A 14,139-nucleotide genomic window follows, 5' to 3' on the forward strand; every position below is an offset into this window, starting at 1 on the left:
AAAAACTATGCATTGAACCTAGGCCTACACAATTGATTCAAAATGATATCATTGATGGTATCTGTGCCCTTTTCAAGAAAAAAGTCTAGATATACAATAGAAAGACCCGAGACTAGAAAAATCTCTCAAGTCTTTATTCACACCAAGAATGAACTAAAACTAATAAAACTTTAAAAGCTATGAGTTTAAACTTGGCTCTGCGGTGCCCTTTTTAAGACCAAAAATTTAGATGTACAAAAGAAAATCTGAGAGGTGAAAAATCCTCCCAGTCTCTATTCACACCAGGAATGAACCTAACTTAATAAAACTCAAAAAATTGTGCATTGAACTTAGGCCTAGGGACAATATAATTGATGATATCATTGAGTTAAAAATTGGCTTCGTAGTACCATTTTTAAGACCAAAAATCTAGACGTACAAAAGAAAAACCGAGACTGGAAAAATCTTCCAAGTCTCTACCTAACTTAATAAAACTTGAAAAACTATGGATTGAAGCTAGGCCTAGGACACAAATTGATTCAAAATGATATCACTGAGACTTGAAAATCGGCTCTACAGCACCCTTTTTAAGACCAATGTACAAAAGAAAAACCGAGACCAGAAAAATCTTCCAAACCTGTATTCACACCAGGAATGAACCAAACTTAATAAAACTATGCATTGAACTTAGGCCTATGTACACATTGATTCAAAAAGATATTATTGATAATATCATTGAGTTGAAATTTGGCTTCTCGCTAACCTTTTTAAGACCAAAAATCTAAATGTACAAAAGAAAAACTAAGACCAGAAAAATCTTCCAAGCCTTTATTCACACAAGGAATGAACCTAACTTAATAAAACTTAAAAAACTATGGATTCTGATAGGAACCCACTCCGATAACTCAATAATTTGGACTAGGCCATAAGTCTTTCATGGGCTTGGATAGAACTCTCTTTGGAAAACCGGCTTGTGAAGGGAGGGTGTCCAAGCCTTTATAACCCACATACCCACCCTTTTCCCTTTCAATGTGGGATCCTAACATTCCACCATGCTTCCGCAACCTACGTCCACGTCGACCTCTTTACCCCTTGGGTGACTACGCGGATCTCCTTTTCCTCGGGCCTCCATGCTCTTTCTCGGGGTAGCAGCCCGGGCCCAAGGTTAGCCTGCCACAGGTCAACCTGCCACGCGTGCGTTGCCACATAGGCGTAAAATCATGCTTTGATACCAATTGATAGGAACCCACTCCAATAACTCAACAATTTGGGCTCAGTCATGGGTCTTTCATGGGCTTTGATAGAACTCTCCTTGAAAAACCGACTTGCCAAGGAAGGGTGCCCAAACCTATATAACCCACATGCCTAGCATTTTCTCTTTCAATGTGAGATCTTAACCGATTGAATCTAGGCCTAGGACACAAATTGATCCAAAATGATATCATTGAGAGTTAAAAATTGGCTCATAGGTACCCTTTTTAAGGCCAAAATCTTCGAAGTTTGTGTTCACACCAAGAATGAACCTTAACTTAAAATGTGGATTGAACCTAGGCCTAGGACACAAATTGATGCAAAATGATATCATTGAGTTAAAAATTAGCTCCTCAGTACTCTTTTTAAGACCGAAAATCTAGATGTACAAAAGAAAAACCAAGACCAGAAAAATCTTTCAAGTCTCTACTCACACCTGGGATGAACCTAACTTAATAAAACTTAAAAAATAATGAGCATTAAACCTAGACCTAGAAATACAAATTGATTCAAAAATGATATCATTGAGCGAAAATTTGGCTCAGGTAACTCTTTTTAAGACCAAAAATCTAGATGTACAAAAGAAAGAGAAAAATCATATATATACTCTCATATTGTAATTGTGATTATTCATTGCTGTATAAATCTTGTTTACACATGGCAATCACATGCCACATGCTCTACATATAAATAAGAAGAATAAATGAAGTATATCTGCTCATCATATATTATCTCTCTGTGTTCATTATCTGTGGATTCATTAGGAGATTAAGTGTCATAAAGAGAAAAATAATTTATCAACTCATTTTTAAGGGTCACCTTCTTCCTCCAAAGTCCACAATTTGGTTGGGGCAGATGAATTATAGGGAACTGAAAGAAAGTTCTCCTTGCAAGAAGCTTGGAATTGATTTGTGTTCAGATAGAACTGCATGAAGTCTTATGTACGTGGCTGCAGCAAGGTCCTTCAAGAACTTGTTTTCCGTTTGCTTTCTGACACTCGAATCCTTTGAAATTCAGCTGCTTTACCACACATACAAGTTCATTCCTCCTTCAAGGCCTGTAAGAAATATCAGAAGGGAAACTTACACAAGGAAAGAGGAAAAGACAGGTCATTTAAGCGAAAGGTTGGCCAGGGTTAGTTTCAAGTGACCCCTCATGCCAATCCATTAAAATTCAGAGAGGTTCAGGGATTAGATTATCTTATCATCACAGTTCTATTATCAACCTGTCCGTTCAGAAAACACTGCATCTTCTTCTTTTATTTATTTATTTTAATTTCTATTCTAATATCAACTGTCTTCATACCTGTCACAGCTCAAGCTAAGATCTGCATGTTTCTAATTTTCTGCCGGCTGTTTACCGTTTGCATTGGACACTGATGAAATGCCTTGCTCTATACACTGCATAATGAAAACAATTACCAATGAGAGATTAAGAACATCAGTATAAGTTGATTGAGAAACAAAGAAAAATCAATTTATCATATGCCACAGTAACATTTTAAAAATACTAAAGGAAAATATTCTAAGGTGTGAGAAAAGCAACTAATTACTATGACCAACATCTTAGCAGGAAAAGAAGGACAGGAATCAAATACTGCAGAGAGAAGAGATGAATGCAACTCGATTGGAAATTTTTTATCTAGAAGTCCCTCCTTTAATAAAAGGTGAAATTCCAAAATATATCAAACAAGTAATCAGAATTCCTATCTAGCAAGCAATAACATAAATATAAAATTCCAGAGACGCTTTTTTGTAACATGAATTTTGACATCCAAGTTCAGCTATCACAAGTTTACAACACCGCAATTAAACCATTGCACTTCTTAGACGCTTTTAGCATAGACAATAAAGCTAAAGTTCTGAAGAAATGTGATGTTTTGGCAACTTTTTAGGTAATTTGGATAGAGAAAAATAGAGGAATTTTTTAAGCCAACGAATAGGAAGACATCCATTCATTGTGGGATAGTGTTCGAATTTTAGCTTCCCCATGGACATTGGTGACAAAAGAACTTCAAATTTTTCTTTCCACTTCATTTATATGAAGTGCGAGGAATTTTGGGCCATGTTTAATTTTGATTGTTGGGAGCTTATGGCTGGTCTTTTGGTCATTTTTTGATGATTAACATTTTTGGGCACTTTTGTATAGCTCTTATTATTACTGCCTCTTTCATAGTCTCTTATCAAAAATTAAGAATACCATGGCAGCATGCTTTCTTAGTATAAACGAGAAAAATTGCCAAAATCAGTTGCCCATCTTTTTACAAGCTGCAGGAAAAGGAAGCAATCAGAATATTTACTATAAAAGAAAACAGGTAAACCTGAAGAAGATATCCATGCAGCCAATCCAAGGTTTGTGGAAATGTTGTTGCTGATATATTGACTACTGTCAGACCCTGTTCCAAGAAAAGTAAGAATTAAGATGAACAAACAGAAAATAGAAATGTTGTAACTTTATAATTCCAACAAACTAAGCCAGCTACAGACATTTGGGAAGGTATCACTATGTTCGCAATAATTATACATACTCTAAAAATTATAAAAGGTAGAAGTATAACGTCCTAACTGTGGGCATTTCCCAACCAATAATGGAACAAATCAGCAATTTAATTGATACAGGCGGATGCTATATGACTCCAAAATGAAGGTTTCTTTATATATTCCATAAGATTTCTGTTTCCTCCAAGACTAGAGGACTACAATTATTCCCTTATATTTCTAAACACCATGAAATTAGGACCAAAATATCAGGTCAATTGAACCAGAGGAGCTAACTTTACGAGTCAATATTAGTAATCCAAGCCTATAATTGCAATGTTTCTATAGGCTTAGCATTAAAAAAAAAAAAAAAAAATCAATATCATTAAGAATGATTTACAAATAGGCATTAATGAAATTTTGTAATTAGTCTTCCTGAGGTCTCTGAAACCTGAAATTGAGAGTCAGTTTTTTGAGATCCAACTTGAGTATCCTAGTTATCTTTTGCTATTTACTCCTGCATTAATTTTGAAAGGTCCGTTATCCTCTTACAATAATCAACAAGTAAATGAGATCTCCTTTCACGTGTCATTTATGTGGCTTCATACACAAAGACATCCAATGGGCCAAGACATAAAAAACCAAAATTAGAAATTCAGCTACTCTTTCAAGATGCAGTTTTCTGCAGGAACAAAATTCTGAACAAAAAATGCTTTAGTAATTTATAGAGCAAAACTCTTCAAGAACACATGTTTAATATAAGTGTTCAGCACAGACTACTTTCCATATCAATAATACCTCTCGAAATATTAATATAAATCTTTGGAAAATATGAAAACATTTTTATTCTGATTATTTATTTTTCTGATAGGATAGAGAATATGACAAAAAAATCTCTATGGCTTTTCTCACTTATTTTCAATCAACCAAAACCTGTTACAGAGAAGCTGCTTAATAGACATGGACAAGCATACCTGTGACTTGAAGGAGCAGAGATAATCCTGAATGGTTGCTAAATTTCTTATTAGCCCATGTTTATCCTGTAAAAAGATATCGGCAAGAAATTAGGCTTATTATTGATTAAATAAATTGAGGTAGGGTAACACAATAAATCACTCTAATGTTTAGTTACATAAACACATAACCAAGACATTTGTGCCAGAAGGAAATAACATCGACTCATTCAAATCATCAACATGTCTCAGTTTTTACCAGAGACAACTGGCATAACTGGTGCAAACATGCAAATGTTTGGTATTCACCATTTATCCCTAGAGTATCACCTTAATTCAGCCGTGTATTCTTAACTTATTAGTTGAAGACCATATTTGTTTCAAAGGAAAACAGAGGAATAAATGTTCAAAAACCACTAAGGCAACTTATTGTTGTGATTGTGATTTTAGTATGTTACATTTTGAAACTTCTATGAAACATGAGAAGGCAAGGGCTCAGCCACAAGTATCTTCAGAAATATCAAGCACAACATTTTAAATCTTTTTCCATTCTAGTTTCTAGGATCCACTCTCTCATGAACAACAAAGGGAGCTAGTTTTACCGATGTTTCCTAAACAATAATGTAATATGTTACTAGAAGATTAATTTGCTGACAAATTAATAATAATTCCAGTGTGACAATACACAACTGTTATAGTAATCAACTATTCCAATTTATGTTTCTTCATTTTACTACACGTTGCCTTCCCCCTACTCAACCATTTTCTAAAATGCACAATTCCTTTTGTCTCAATCCTTACAACAAACTGTTGGTGTCATAAAGCATTTACTTCAACCATGTTTTTCCCTACTCAATGGCAAAGAAAATTTGTTTAATAATTTAACTATTTATTGAATTATGCTCTCAATACTTAACCATGTTAACCAGTGAGACATATTAAAGTAAAAGAACAGGATGACATAAGAGAAAGAAATTAGCAGTTGCTGATACCTGAACCAAAGACTTATCATTAAATGTACGAGTCGAGATCCACTCCTCTAGCAAAGCCTACATAGGACCAGAGAATACTTCTAAGATACACTGTTAGGTTGAGAAATGAAACACATAATGAAGTAATAAAAACAATATCTTCTCGAAGGAAGCTACTTCAACACAGCTGCATATGTGCTAGTATTCGTCAAGAAAATTCAAACTCACAAGTATTACCTTCATGACATCTATGGTTGATAAGCTCCAATAGTTCATGAAATTATTTCGAAGTATTTATTATTTCTAAGCAAACTGTTTAGGAAATAATATTGTGAGAACATAATTTCCCACCTTATCGTGAATGAAACAATTTATAAGTGTAGAGAACATAAAACCACTTGAGCTGGTTCAGGTTTCCATCAATGAAAAGATGAGAAGTTAAAAGTTTCTTTCATAAAAATCATAGAACTGAAATACTTGATGGGGGATTCATACACAAGATTGATAGAAGTTTTCAAATCGATACATTTTTGACATGGTAATTCTTTACCATCAGTCTCCCTGTTTTAGCTCATTGCTTAGCCCACTAGACACTTGATTCATAACTGAAGCCATTAATCATTTTATATGAATAAATTAATTAACACTAAATAGACCAGTCATATTATAGAAATATATAACCAGTAACAATAAAACCTTGTTTCACTGAATAGCCTTTTTCTTGACAGAATACCATCATTACTTGTTGAAGAGAAACTTGAAGCCAAGAAAGGTAATTTATTTCCCATAATTTACTGTTCTGTATTATGTGTTAAGTATAGATAAAGCAAGCTCTAAAAGTGAAAAGAAAGTGACCACACCTTATGATCAAAATCAGCCATCTTCAGAACTATAGGCACAATTATTGGATCAGCACCGGATTTTTCTTTCTTAACAGATGTTTTTCTATCCACCTCAGGATCTTTTATTGTTTCACCTGCATTACCAATTTCAAACAGCACTCTTCACTTGTTACGTAAAACTGATAAATGCACAGCCATAGATAACAGCATGACATTCTTTTGAGGAATGGAGCTAAAACAAAATAGAAAACAAGTCCGCAAATTCTTGGTCAGAGTTAACCTCTATTCTCACAAACACTTCCTTCTTTTTTGGGAGGATCAGAAGCACTTCCAGCCAGGGCAACAGATTCTAGAGAATCTGCGATCTTGTTCACCTGTTCAGTAGATACCTTTTCTCCTGAGCTCACATCCGCTAGAGTGGTATTGCTACTTCCACAAACACTTGCAGAACTATTTTCAACTTGTTTCACTGGATTATCATCAGCTGCCACAGATACAGAGTTTTCCTTTTCTGTTGAGGTAACTGGTGCTTTGTTCTCTTCCTCCATTAAATAAATGCTGGGATCCAAATGTATACCCTGCCATTATCATAAGAAATTACATAAAGAAGAAAAACTAAAATGAAAACTTTAAAAGCACACAAGATTTTGTATTCTAATGTTAATCTCATTCTTAAAAGCTAAAAAACAACTTAGAATACAACTTCTATGTTGAAAATAAATTTCTGTTTCACTTCCACCGGGAAACACAGATATGAAGACACAATTTATAGTTTCAAAGGAAACATTAATTTTGTTCATCTAAGTGATTTGCAGGGTATAATATCAATTTACTTCTTCAGCCTCAATTTGTGGCTAAGTCATCTTCTCATAATTTTTATGAAAAATTGGTAGAAAAAAAAAAAATACCAGATCAACAGAACAGAACTAAATCAGACTCCACAAAGGTCCAGATCTTAATAACATCAAACCTCAGCAAAAAACGATGCGCTAAAAAAAAAATGCTTTTGCTTTGACCCAAAATGGATCATAATAAGAGAGAAGCATTACTCCAGCTCTTTCCATGCAGAAGAATCACAATTATGAAATCATTTCTAAACTACTTTAGCTAGTTTTTGACAAGAAGAAATCGCATAGTTTACTACAGTCTTACCTAAATTTTTTATGCAGATTTAAATTTTCCTATGCATTTCCCATTTATGTCGAACACCACACATACATCCAATTTATAAGTCTATACTTCCAGAAATTTTATAACACATCATAAAATAATATAATTAGGAGTTAATTTCAATAAAATATCTAAGCAAAGTAATAAATCATTTGGCTAGTAAAAGATTTTGTAATAAAAAATGTATGAGTTGCAAGGAAATATAGGCAAGCATAAAAAAAAATAAAAAAAAAATAACAATAACAAACAAGCATAATTAATTTTCCTTTTACAGAAAAGAATTTCCAGCAGCATCAGGTAGAATAAATGAAAAAAGAGGATTATTATCAGCTGGAGTAATGTAGTTTACAACCCACATGATCATAAAGGCTCAAGATACCTCAATTATAATTGGCTTTCCATCTTTCATTGCTTTCTTCAAATCACCAGCCAAACCTACAAAAACAAATTGACTAAGGTTAATACTAAGAAGGTAGAAAATCAATGACATGCCCCATATTAGTTCATCATCCAGGTTACAAAATGGTAGTTCAGGGAAAAGAAGGAAATTGGAAATTTAGATACCACCTTTGCGAACAATTCTGCATTCTCTACAAAATTCAGTTATTAACTCCTCAGAGGAGCTGAAATTTCGGGCCCATACAGGAGCCGATGTCAATGGAGCACTGAAACAGACAAAATAAGCAAATAAGCATTCTGTTGTGACCCACTGAAACCCCACAATGATTACAAATGTTGACCATACAAAACCCTATTAAAAATAAGATGCTATCTGTACACAGGCCACAGATTTATTCTAATAAACTGAATTACAATTACCGAAAGCATGAACTTCTTCTCAATGATATCAGCAATAAAAGTTATACAATAAATTTTTTAGCTTAAGATGCTATTTGTAGAAGGAAGGGAATATACTTAACCAGATATTTTCTTACAAATTTCCACAAAATTTCCACTTTTTACTGTGGGCGGAAAAATGGTTACAGGTGCTTAACCAACATACTTGCCAATTGTACCAAGGGATTTCCTGACTAATAACTTAACCAGATTTGATGTTTAAAGATCTAGTTTTCTCTAAGCAACAAATGATAATACTGGAAATAAAATGTGCAAGATATGAAACAGGAAATCAAGAAGTATGCCCATGACATACTCTGTTGCTGTGCGTAGCAATTCATATACCATATCCGTCTGCAACAATTAGAAACACATGTCAGAAGCATCAGTATGCATCCAAAAATAGTTAATACAAAAAAGTGAATGACAGAATGAACGAAGTAGAACAGCCTCATAGACATAAATAAGACTAAACCTGTAAGACATTTGGCAAATTTAGCCTTTGTGCCAGTTGGGTTGCTATAGTAGACTTTCCAACACAGGCAGTTCCACAAACAAGAATTACCAATGGCACTCTTTGATGGTGAAATCTAACAGGGACAAGCAAAATCATATTACTAAAATGAAGAACCTTCCACATTCCTGTTTCAATATTTTTCTTTCATCTATTTCAGTTGGTAAGATATACAGTCTAGTGCTCCACAAATTATCAAATCCAAAACAATATTAGAATTCCTATCCTCCACAAATGATCAAATCCAAAACAATATTAGAATTCCTATCCAAGAATTTTATGGTTACAACCAATGGATGGCATATTTACAGAAAGTCTAAGCCACTATAGTCTACAAGAAACACATCCTACGAGCATAATTTTTTTTTCTCCCTTCTTTTGGTGATTTAAAAATTGCCACTGTAGTTCAGACCATAAAGAATTCCACAAAAAAATTAGAAATGTCATAATGTCCATATAAAAAATTTCCAAGACACCATCACAAGGAAGCTTAACAATAAGAATGCATTGTTGTAAAACAATCTTACACCGACTCAATGAAAAAGAACCTTTTCACAGACTAATCAATACTGCAAGCACAACAAACATGAATTATCAATTAAATTCAAAGGGGAAAAGAGCAGCTATTAATCCAGAAAAATAAAACATGAGAACTATTGAAGTAGAAATTTTACTGACCTAGTCATCATCTTGTAACGATTTATATAGTCTTCTCCATAACATCTGCGTTCCATAAGCTGTAGATATAGTCCTATGAGAAGATTTCATATAATTTAACAACGCCTCAGAACCTAAACTTCTAAGCTAACTTATTCATTAGCTCATTGACCAACACTCTATTTTTCCAACCAACAGTCAATGTTTAATGGGCTGAAATAATCTAAGTTGGAACCATACGTGAGAGTATAAATTGGAAGCCATATTTTATCCACAGTATTGACATACCTTAAATAGATTAGCTTCCAAATCAGATTGAGAGCTGAAAGAAAAAGAACCATTCACCATTATGAATAACAACATAAAACCATGAAAACCAAGCCTTTCTTTTCCAGGAGAGAGAGATGGCATACACATCAAGAAGGCTGTTGTCTACAAGTAGCTTCTTCAGTTCAAGAGCAATTTTAATAGCCACATGATTTGGTATCTGAAATCATAAAATTTAAATTTAAATTTAAAAAAAAAAAAAATTGCATCTCATGTCTTGTTGATGATTATAATTTAAAAAAGAAATCAACTAATTATCCATCATTTTATAAGTAAAATTAAATTAAAATAAATAAAAAAATGAAAAGTATAAAGTGAGAACCTTAGTGACAGTTAACATTCTGCTGAGCAGGAATCTGGAGAAGACATAGTAGTGATCAGCATTATCACCAAGCCACACCTTCACCTGTAAGCCACATGATCAAAACAATCAATCAAGCAATCATGATTTGATCAATAATAAAGAAATCAGAACTAAATAATTAAAAAAAAAAAAAAAATCAACCTTAACAAAATCGTATTTCGAGAAAGCGTTTCGATAATTGAACTTGATGTTAGACAAAGAGAAGACTTTGTCTTTGTCCTCGCTGTCTTCGCCACTTGCACTGTTACTCCTGTTAGGGCTTGATGGCGCCACTGCCACTCCCTTGTTCTTCTTCATCTTCTCGTTATCCATTTCAATTGTTCTTTCTTCAATTTGATGGAATTCTTTTGATGCTGGCTGCTGTGCTGTTAGTTACATGCCTATAGCTTTGCCACCTCGCGGCTTTCGGGGACCTTCACACGTGTTTAATGGCAAACGATTGATTATTTGATTGTTTTTGTTTGGTATGTGAATAGCAAAATTCAGTTATTTACTTTACATGTTTTGATTGACAAAACACCCCAATAACCCATATTTATCAGATTCCGACCATCACTATCGAAAGCTGGCCTGAATCTGATATAATAATGCATTACAGGCTGGATTTGATCGGTAGTATGCCGATCTAGTCTTTTTCGACTAAATCCACCGTGGATCTGGTTAGAAAATGCTAGATCTACGGCCAAAGATCTGGTCATTGACGACCAAATCTTTAGTCATAGCTAGTCGTCAACAACGGCCATATCTTTGGCCGTCATTGACGACTAAATGCAGCCAAATTTGGCTATCAATGGCTAGATCTAGCAATAGATTTGGCCTTTTCGGGCTAGATCCACCGTGGATCTGGCCGGAAAAGGCCATATCGGAGCACGACTGGCCAGATCCAGTCAATCGTGCACTGATACGGTAACTCTGACCACCTTTCTAGAGGTGGTAGCCGGCTATCGGTATTTAATGGGTGGGTGGGGGTGTTTTTGTTAATTTTTAAAATTTTATTATAGGGGTGTTTAGTAAATAAACAAACCTAAGGGGTATTTTTGTTAGTTTTTAAATCTTACATCGTAATAACCACCCAATTTTACCTTTTTCAAAATATTATTCTAAAAAGTATCAGAATAATGAACCAAGTACACCTTAAAATATACATTTATTTCCCTATTCTGAATATTTTATTCAGTTATTGTAAACTCCCTAAGTTTGTTAATTTAACTAAACACTACCCAAAAAAGTTTAGAAATTGACAAAAACACCCCCACCCACCCACATTTTCCAAATTCCAGCCACCACCACTGAAAGGTGGTTGAAATCTGGTATAGTAGCACACTATCAGCTTGATCTGGCCGGTAGTGCGCCGATCCGGCCCTTTCCAGCCAGATTCGCAATGGATTTGGTTGGAAAAGGTCATATTAGTGCACAATTGGCTAGATCCCGCCAGTCTTGCACCGATATGGCGACTCTGGCCACTCTCCGGTGGTGGTGGCTGGCTGTCGGTATTTAATGGATGGATGGGTGTGTTTTTGTTAATTTTCAATGTTTTATTACAGGGGTGTTTAGAAATTAACAAACCTAAGGGGGTGTTTCTATTAATTTTTAAATCCTACCTCGTAATAACCACTCAACTCTTACTTTTTCAAAAATACTATCCAAAATACTAAAACAAACGCACTCAAGACAAATACATTTTTGGGTTTTTAGGATAGGATAAGGTAAAAATAGTGAACCAAAGGGGTCTGATATGTTCCACCCAAGGTTTTGTGAAATAGTAATTTCCCCATTTGGTTTATAAATTCTAGGCTTCATTTGGTTCACTATTTTGGGAGTTTTTAGAATAGTCTTTTAGAAAAATTTGAGTTTAGTGGTATTCTGAGAAGTTTTTTATACATTTGTTAATAGCATTTTCTGAAAATATTTAGATTATTTTTACCCACTAGGTTTGTTAATTTAACTAAATACTCCAAAAATAAAAGTTTATAAAATGACAAAAATACCCCCACCGACCCACATTTACTAGATTCTAGACACCAACACTGGAAGGTGCTTGGAATCTGCTATAATGGCACACTACTGGCTGGATATGGCTGGTAGTGTGCCGATCTGGCATTTTTCGACTAGATCCATCATGGATATAGTCGGAAAAGGTTAGATCAACGCACTATCAATTATATCCAGTCAGTAGTACGCCTTTATGGAAAATTTTGGCCACCTTCTAGCGGTGGTGGTCGAAATCTGGCAAATGTGGGTGAGTGGGGGTATTTTTGTCAATTTATAAACTTTTATTATTAGGAGTATTTAGTTAAATTAATAAACCTAAGGGTTAAAAATAATTTAAATATTTTAAGTTGAATAGAATAGTATTATATTTTAAAGAGAATTTTAAATATTGAAACAAATATATATATGGATAGGATTGGATAAGATATTGAAATATGATAGGGTAAAAATAGTGAAATAAAGCCCCAAATTTTTATCCTTAAATTAACAAAAAATTATTTAACATAACGATTAAAGGGGAAAATGGTCATTTTTACAAAAATAAATCTAAACTGAAAATAAAATAACCCGTCACATCTCAAATTTCTCTCATAAGCACCCTTCTCTAAAACCTTCTTCTTTTCTGCAGCTTCTCTCTCCCTCCTTCAGCCACAACCTCCCATTTCTCTCCCTAGCCAGTAGCCACGCTTTTCTCTCCTAGCTTAACTCACATATGCCAACCGTCTCACAATCGTCAGCCACCAATCTTGTGATGGGTGTAGGCAGTAGCTGGTGGCTTTTTGCCACTATTTCGGTGCCCCATCACGACCCTTTCCTTCCCATTTGCACTGTTTGCCCTCAAGCTGTAGTTTCCAACCTGTTTGTTTGCGAAATCCCACATCTCCTTCGCCACACGAGACCTCTTGCCGCTGCTTGCGTTTTCATCCGCTACTACCTCTAGTCACACTGATCTGCTCTAGCGCGCGATTGCACAGTTGCACATTTTCGTCTGCTATTGCTTTTAGTCCTACAATCTGCACTAACGTGCCACTTGAATGCAATCAGCTCACGGCCTATGGGCCCAACTATTGCTCTTCACCAACTCTTGACACGCATCTACTGGTCGTATGCTCCCCTTCTCGTGAGATTATAGTCTCTCCTGCCTTCGAGTGGTGCACCCAGGTTAGTTCTTGTGATTGACTTTCTTGTTGTGTTGAGTGATATTTGGTTGAATGTCGCCTTACTTGGTGGTGTTTGTTGCGGATTGCGGTGGATCATGTTTATGTTGTGGTAGATTGTTGGGATTGTTGGTGATGTGTTGTTTGGATTGTTGGTGATGAAGTTTGTTTGGATTGAAAGAAATTTTAGAGGGTTGGGTGAGTTTGGATTGAAAAGGGTGTTGGTCAATGAATTTGAGATGTATATGATTTTCCTAAAATATTATTAATTTGGCTAGATGGTGATAGTGGCTGGGTGGCGGTGGTGGTACTGGCTAGGGGCGATGGCAGTGGTTGGGTGGTTAGAGATGGGGAAGCTGTGAAAGTTGAAGAAGAGGGTGTTATTGAAATAATTTTGAAAGTAAGATGGTTATTTTTCTAATTCTACTAATTTAGGGGTTAAAAGTAATTTATTAATTTATTTGTCAGGAGCAGTATAGTAATAACACCTTCTGCATATGTGCCAGAAGCTAATAATTGCTGATGGTGTTATTTTAAGGGTGGATCTTAGAATTTATGAAACTAAGGGTGAAAACTTGCCATTTCATGAAACCTTGGGTGGAACATGTCCTTTTCTGGTTAAAATGATTATGCACTTGCATTGTCTAT

General features: G+C 34.8%; 1 protein-coding gene across 1 annotated transcript; it reads right to left on the bottom strand.

The window, feature by feature from the left end:
* Positions 1-1,839: 1,839 nt before the first annotated feature.
* On the bottom strand, positions 1,840-10,752 carry LOC116126597. Its single transcript, XM_031412276.1, has 16 exons — positions 10,484-10,752; positions 10,301-10,384; positions 10,065-10,138; positions 9,940-9,973; positions 9,673-9,731; positions 8,956-9,070; positions 8,797-8,834; positions 8,211-8,308; positions 8,023-8,078; positions 6,754-7,051; positions 6,492-6,607; positions 5,653-5,709; positions 4,682-4,747; positions 3,551-3,625; positions 2,536-2,630; positions 1,840-2,287 (listed from the first exon to the last, which is right to left on the bottom strand). Exons 1-15 carry the CDS (start codon positions 10,652-10,654, stop codon positions 2,568-2,570), a joined length of 1,404 nt encoding a protein of 467 aa, XP_031268136.1. The 5' UTR covers positions 10,655-10,752; the 3' UTR covers positions 1,840-2,287; positions 2,536-2,567.
* Between the last annotated feature and the right edge of the window lie 3,387 nt (positions 10,753-14,139).

Source organism: Pistacia vera, unplaced genomic scaffold (genome assembly GCF_008641045.1).
Source record: "Pistacia vera cultivar Batoury unplaced genomic scaffold, PisVer_v2 Contig180, whole genome shotgun sequence".
NCBI lineage: Eukaryota > Viridiplantae > Streptophyta > Magnoliopsida > Sapindales > Anacardiaceae > Pistacia > Pistacia vera.

What these genes read in the sequence shown, in the direction of transcription:
- LOC116126597 (XM_031412276.1), bottom strand. Translation starts at nt 10,654, where the DNA reads ATGGATAACGAGAAGATGAAGAAGAACAAGGGAGTGGCAGTGGCGCCA. An exon ending in GAATGTTAACTGTCACTAAG is followed by an intron (nt 10,139 to 10,300) that starts GTTCTCACTTTA and finishes TTATGATTTCAG; the next exon opens with ATACCAAATCATGTGGCTAT. An exon ending in TTGCTACGCACAGCAACAGA is followed by an intron (nt 8,309 to 8,796) that starts GTATGTCATGGG and finishes TGTCTGTTTCAG; the next exon opens with TGCTCCATTGACATCGGCTC.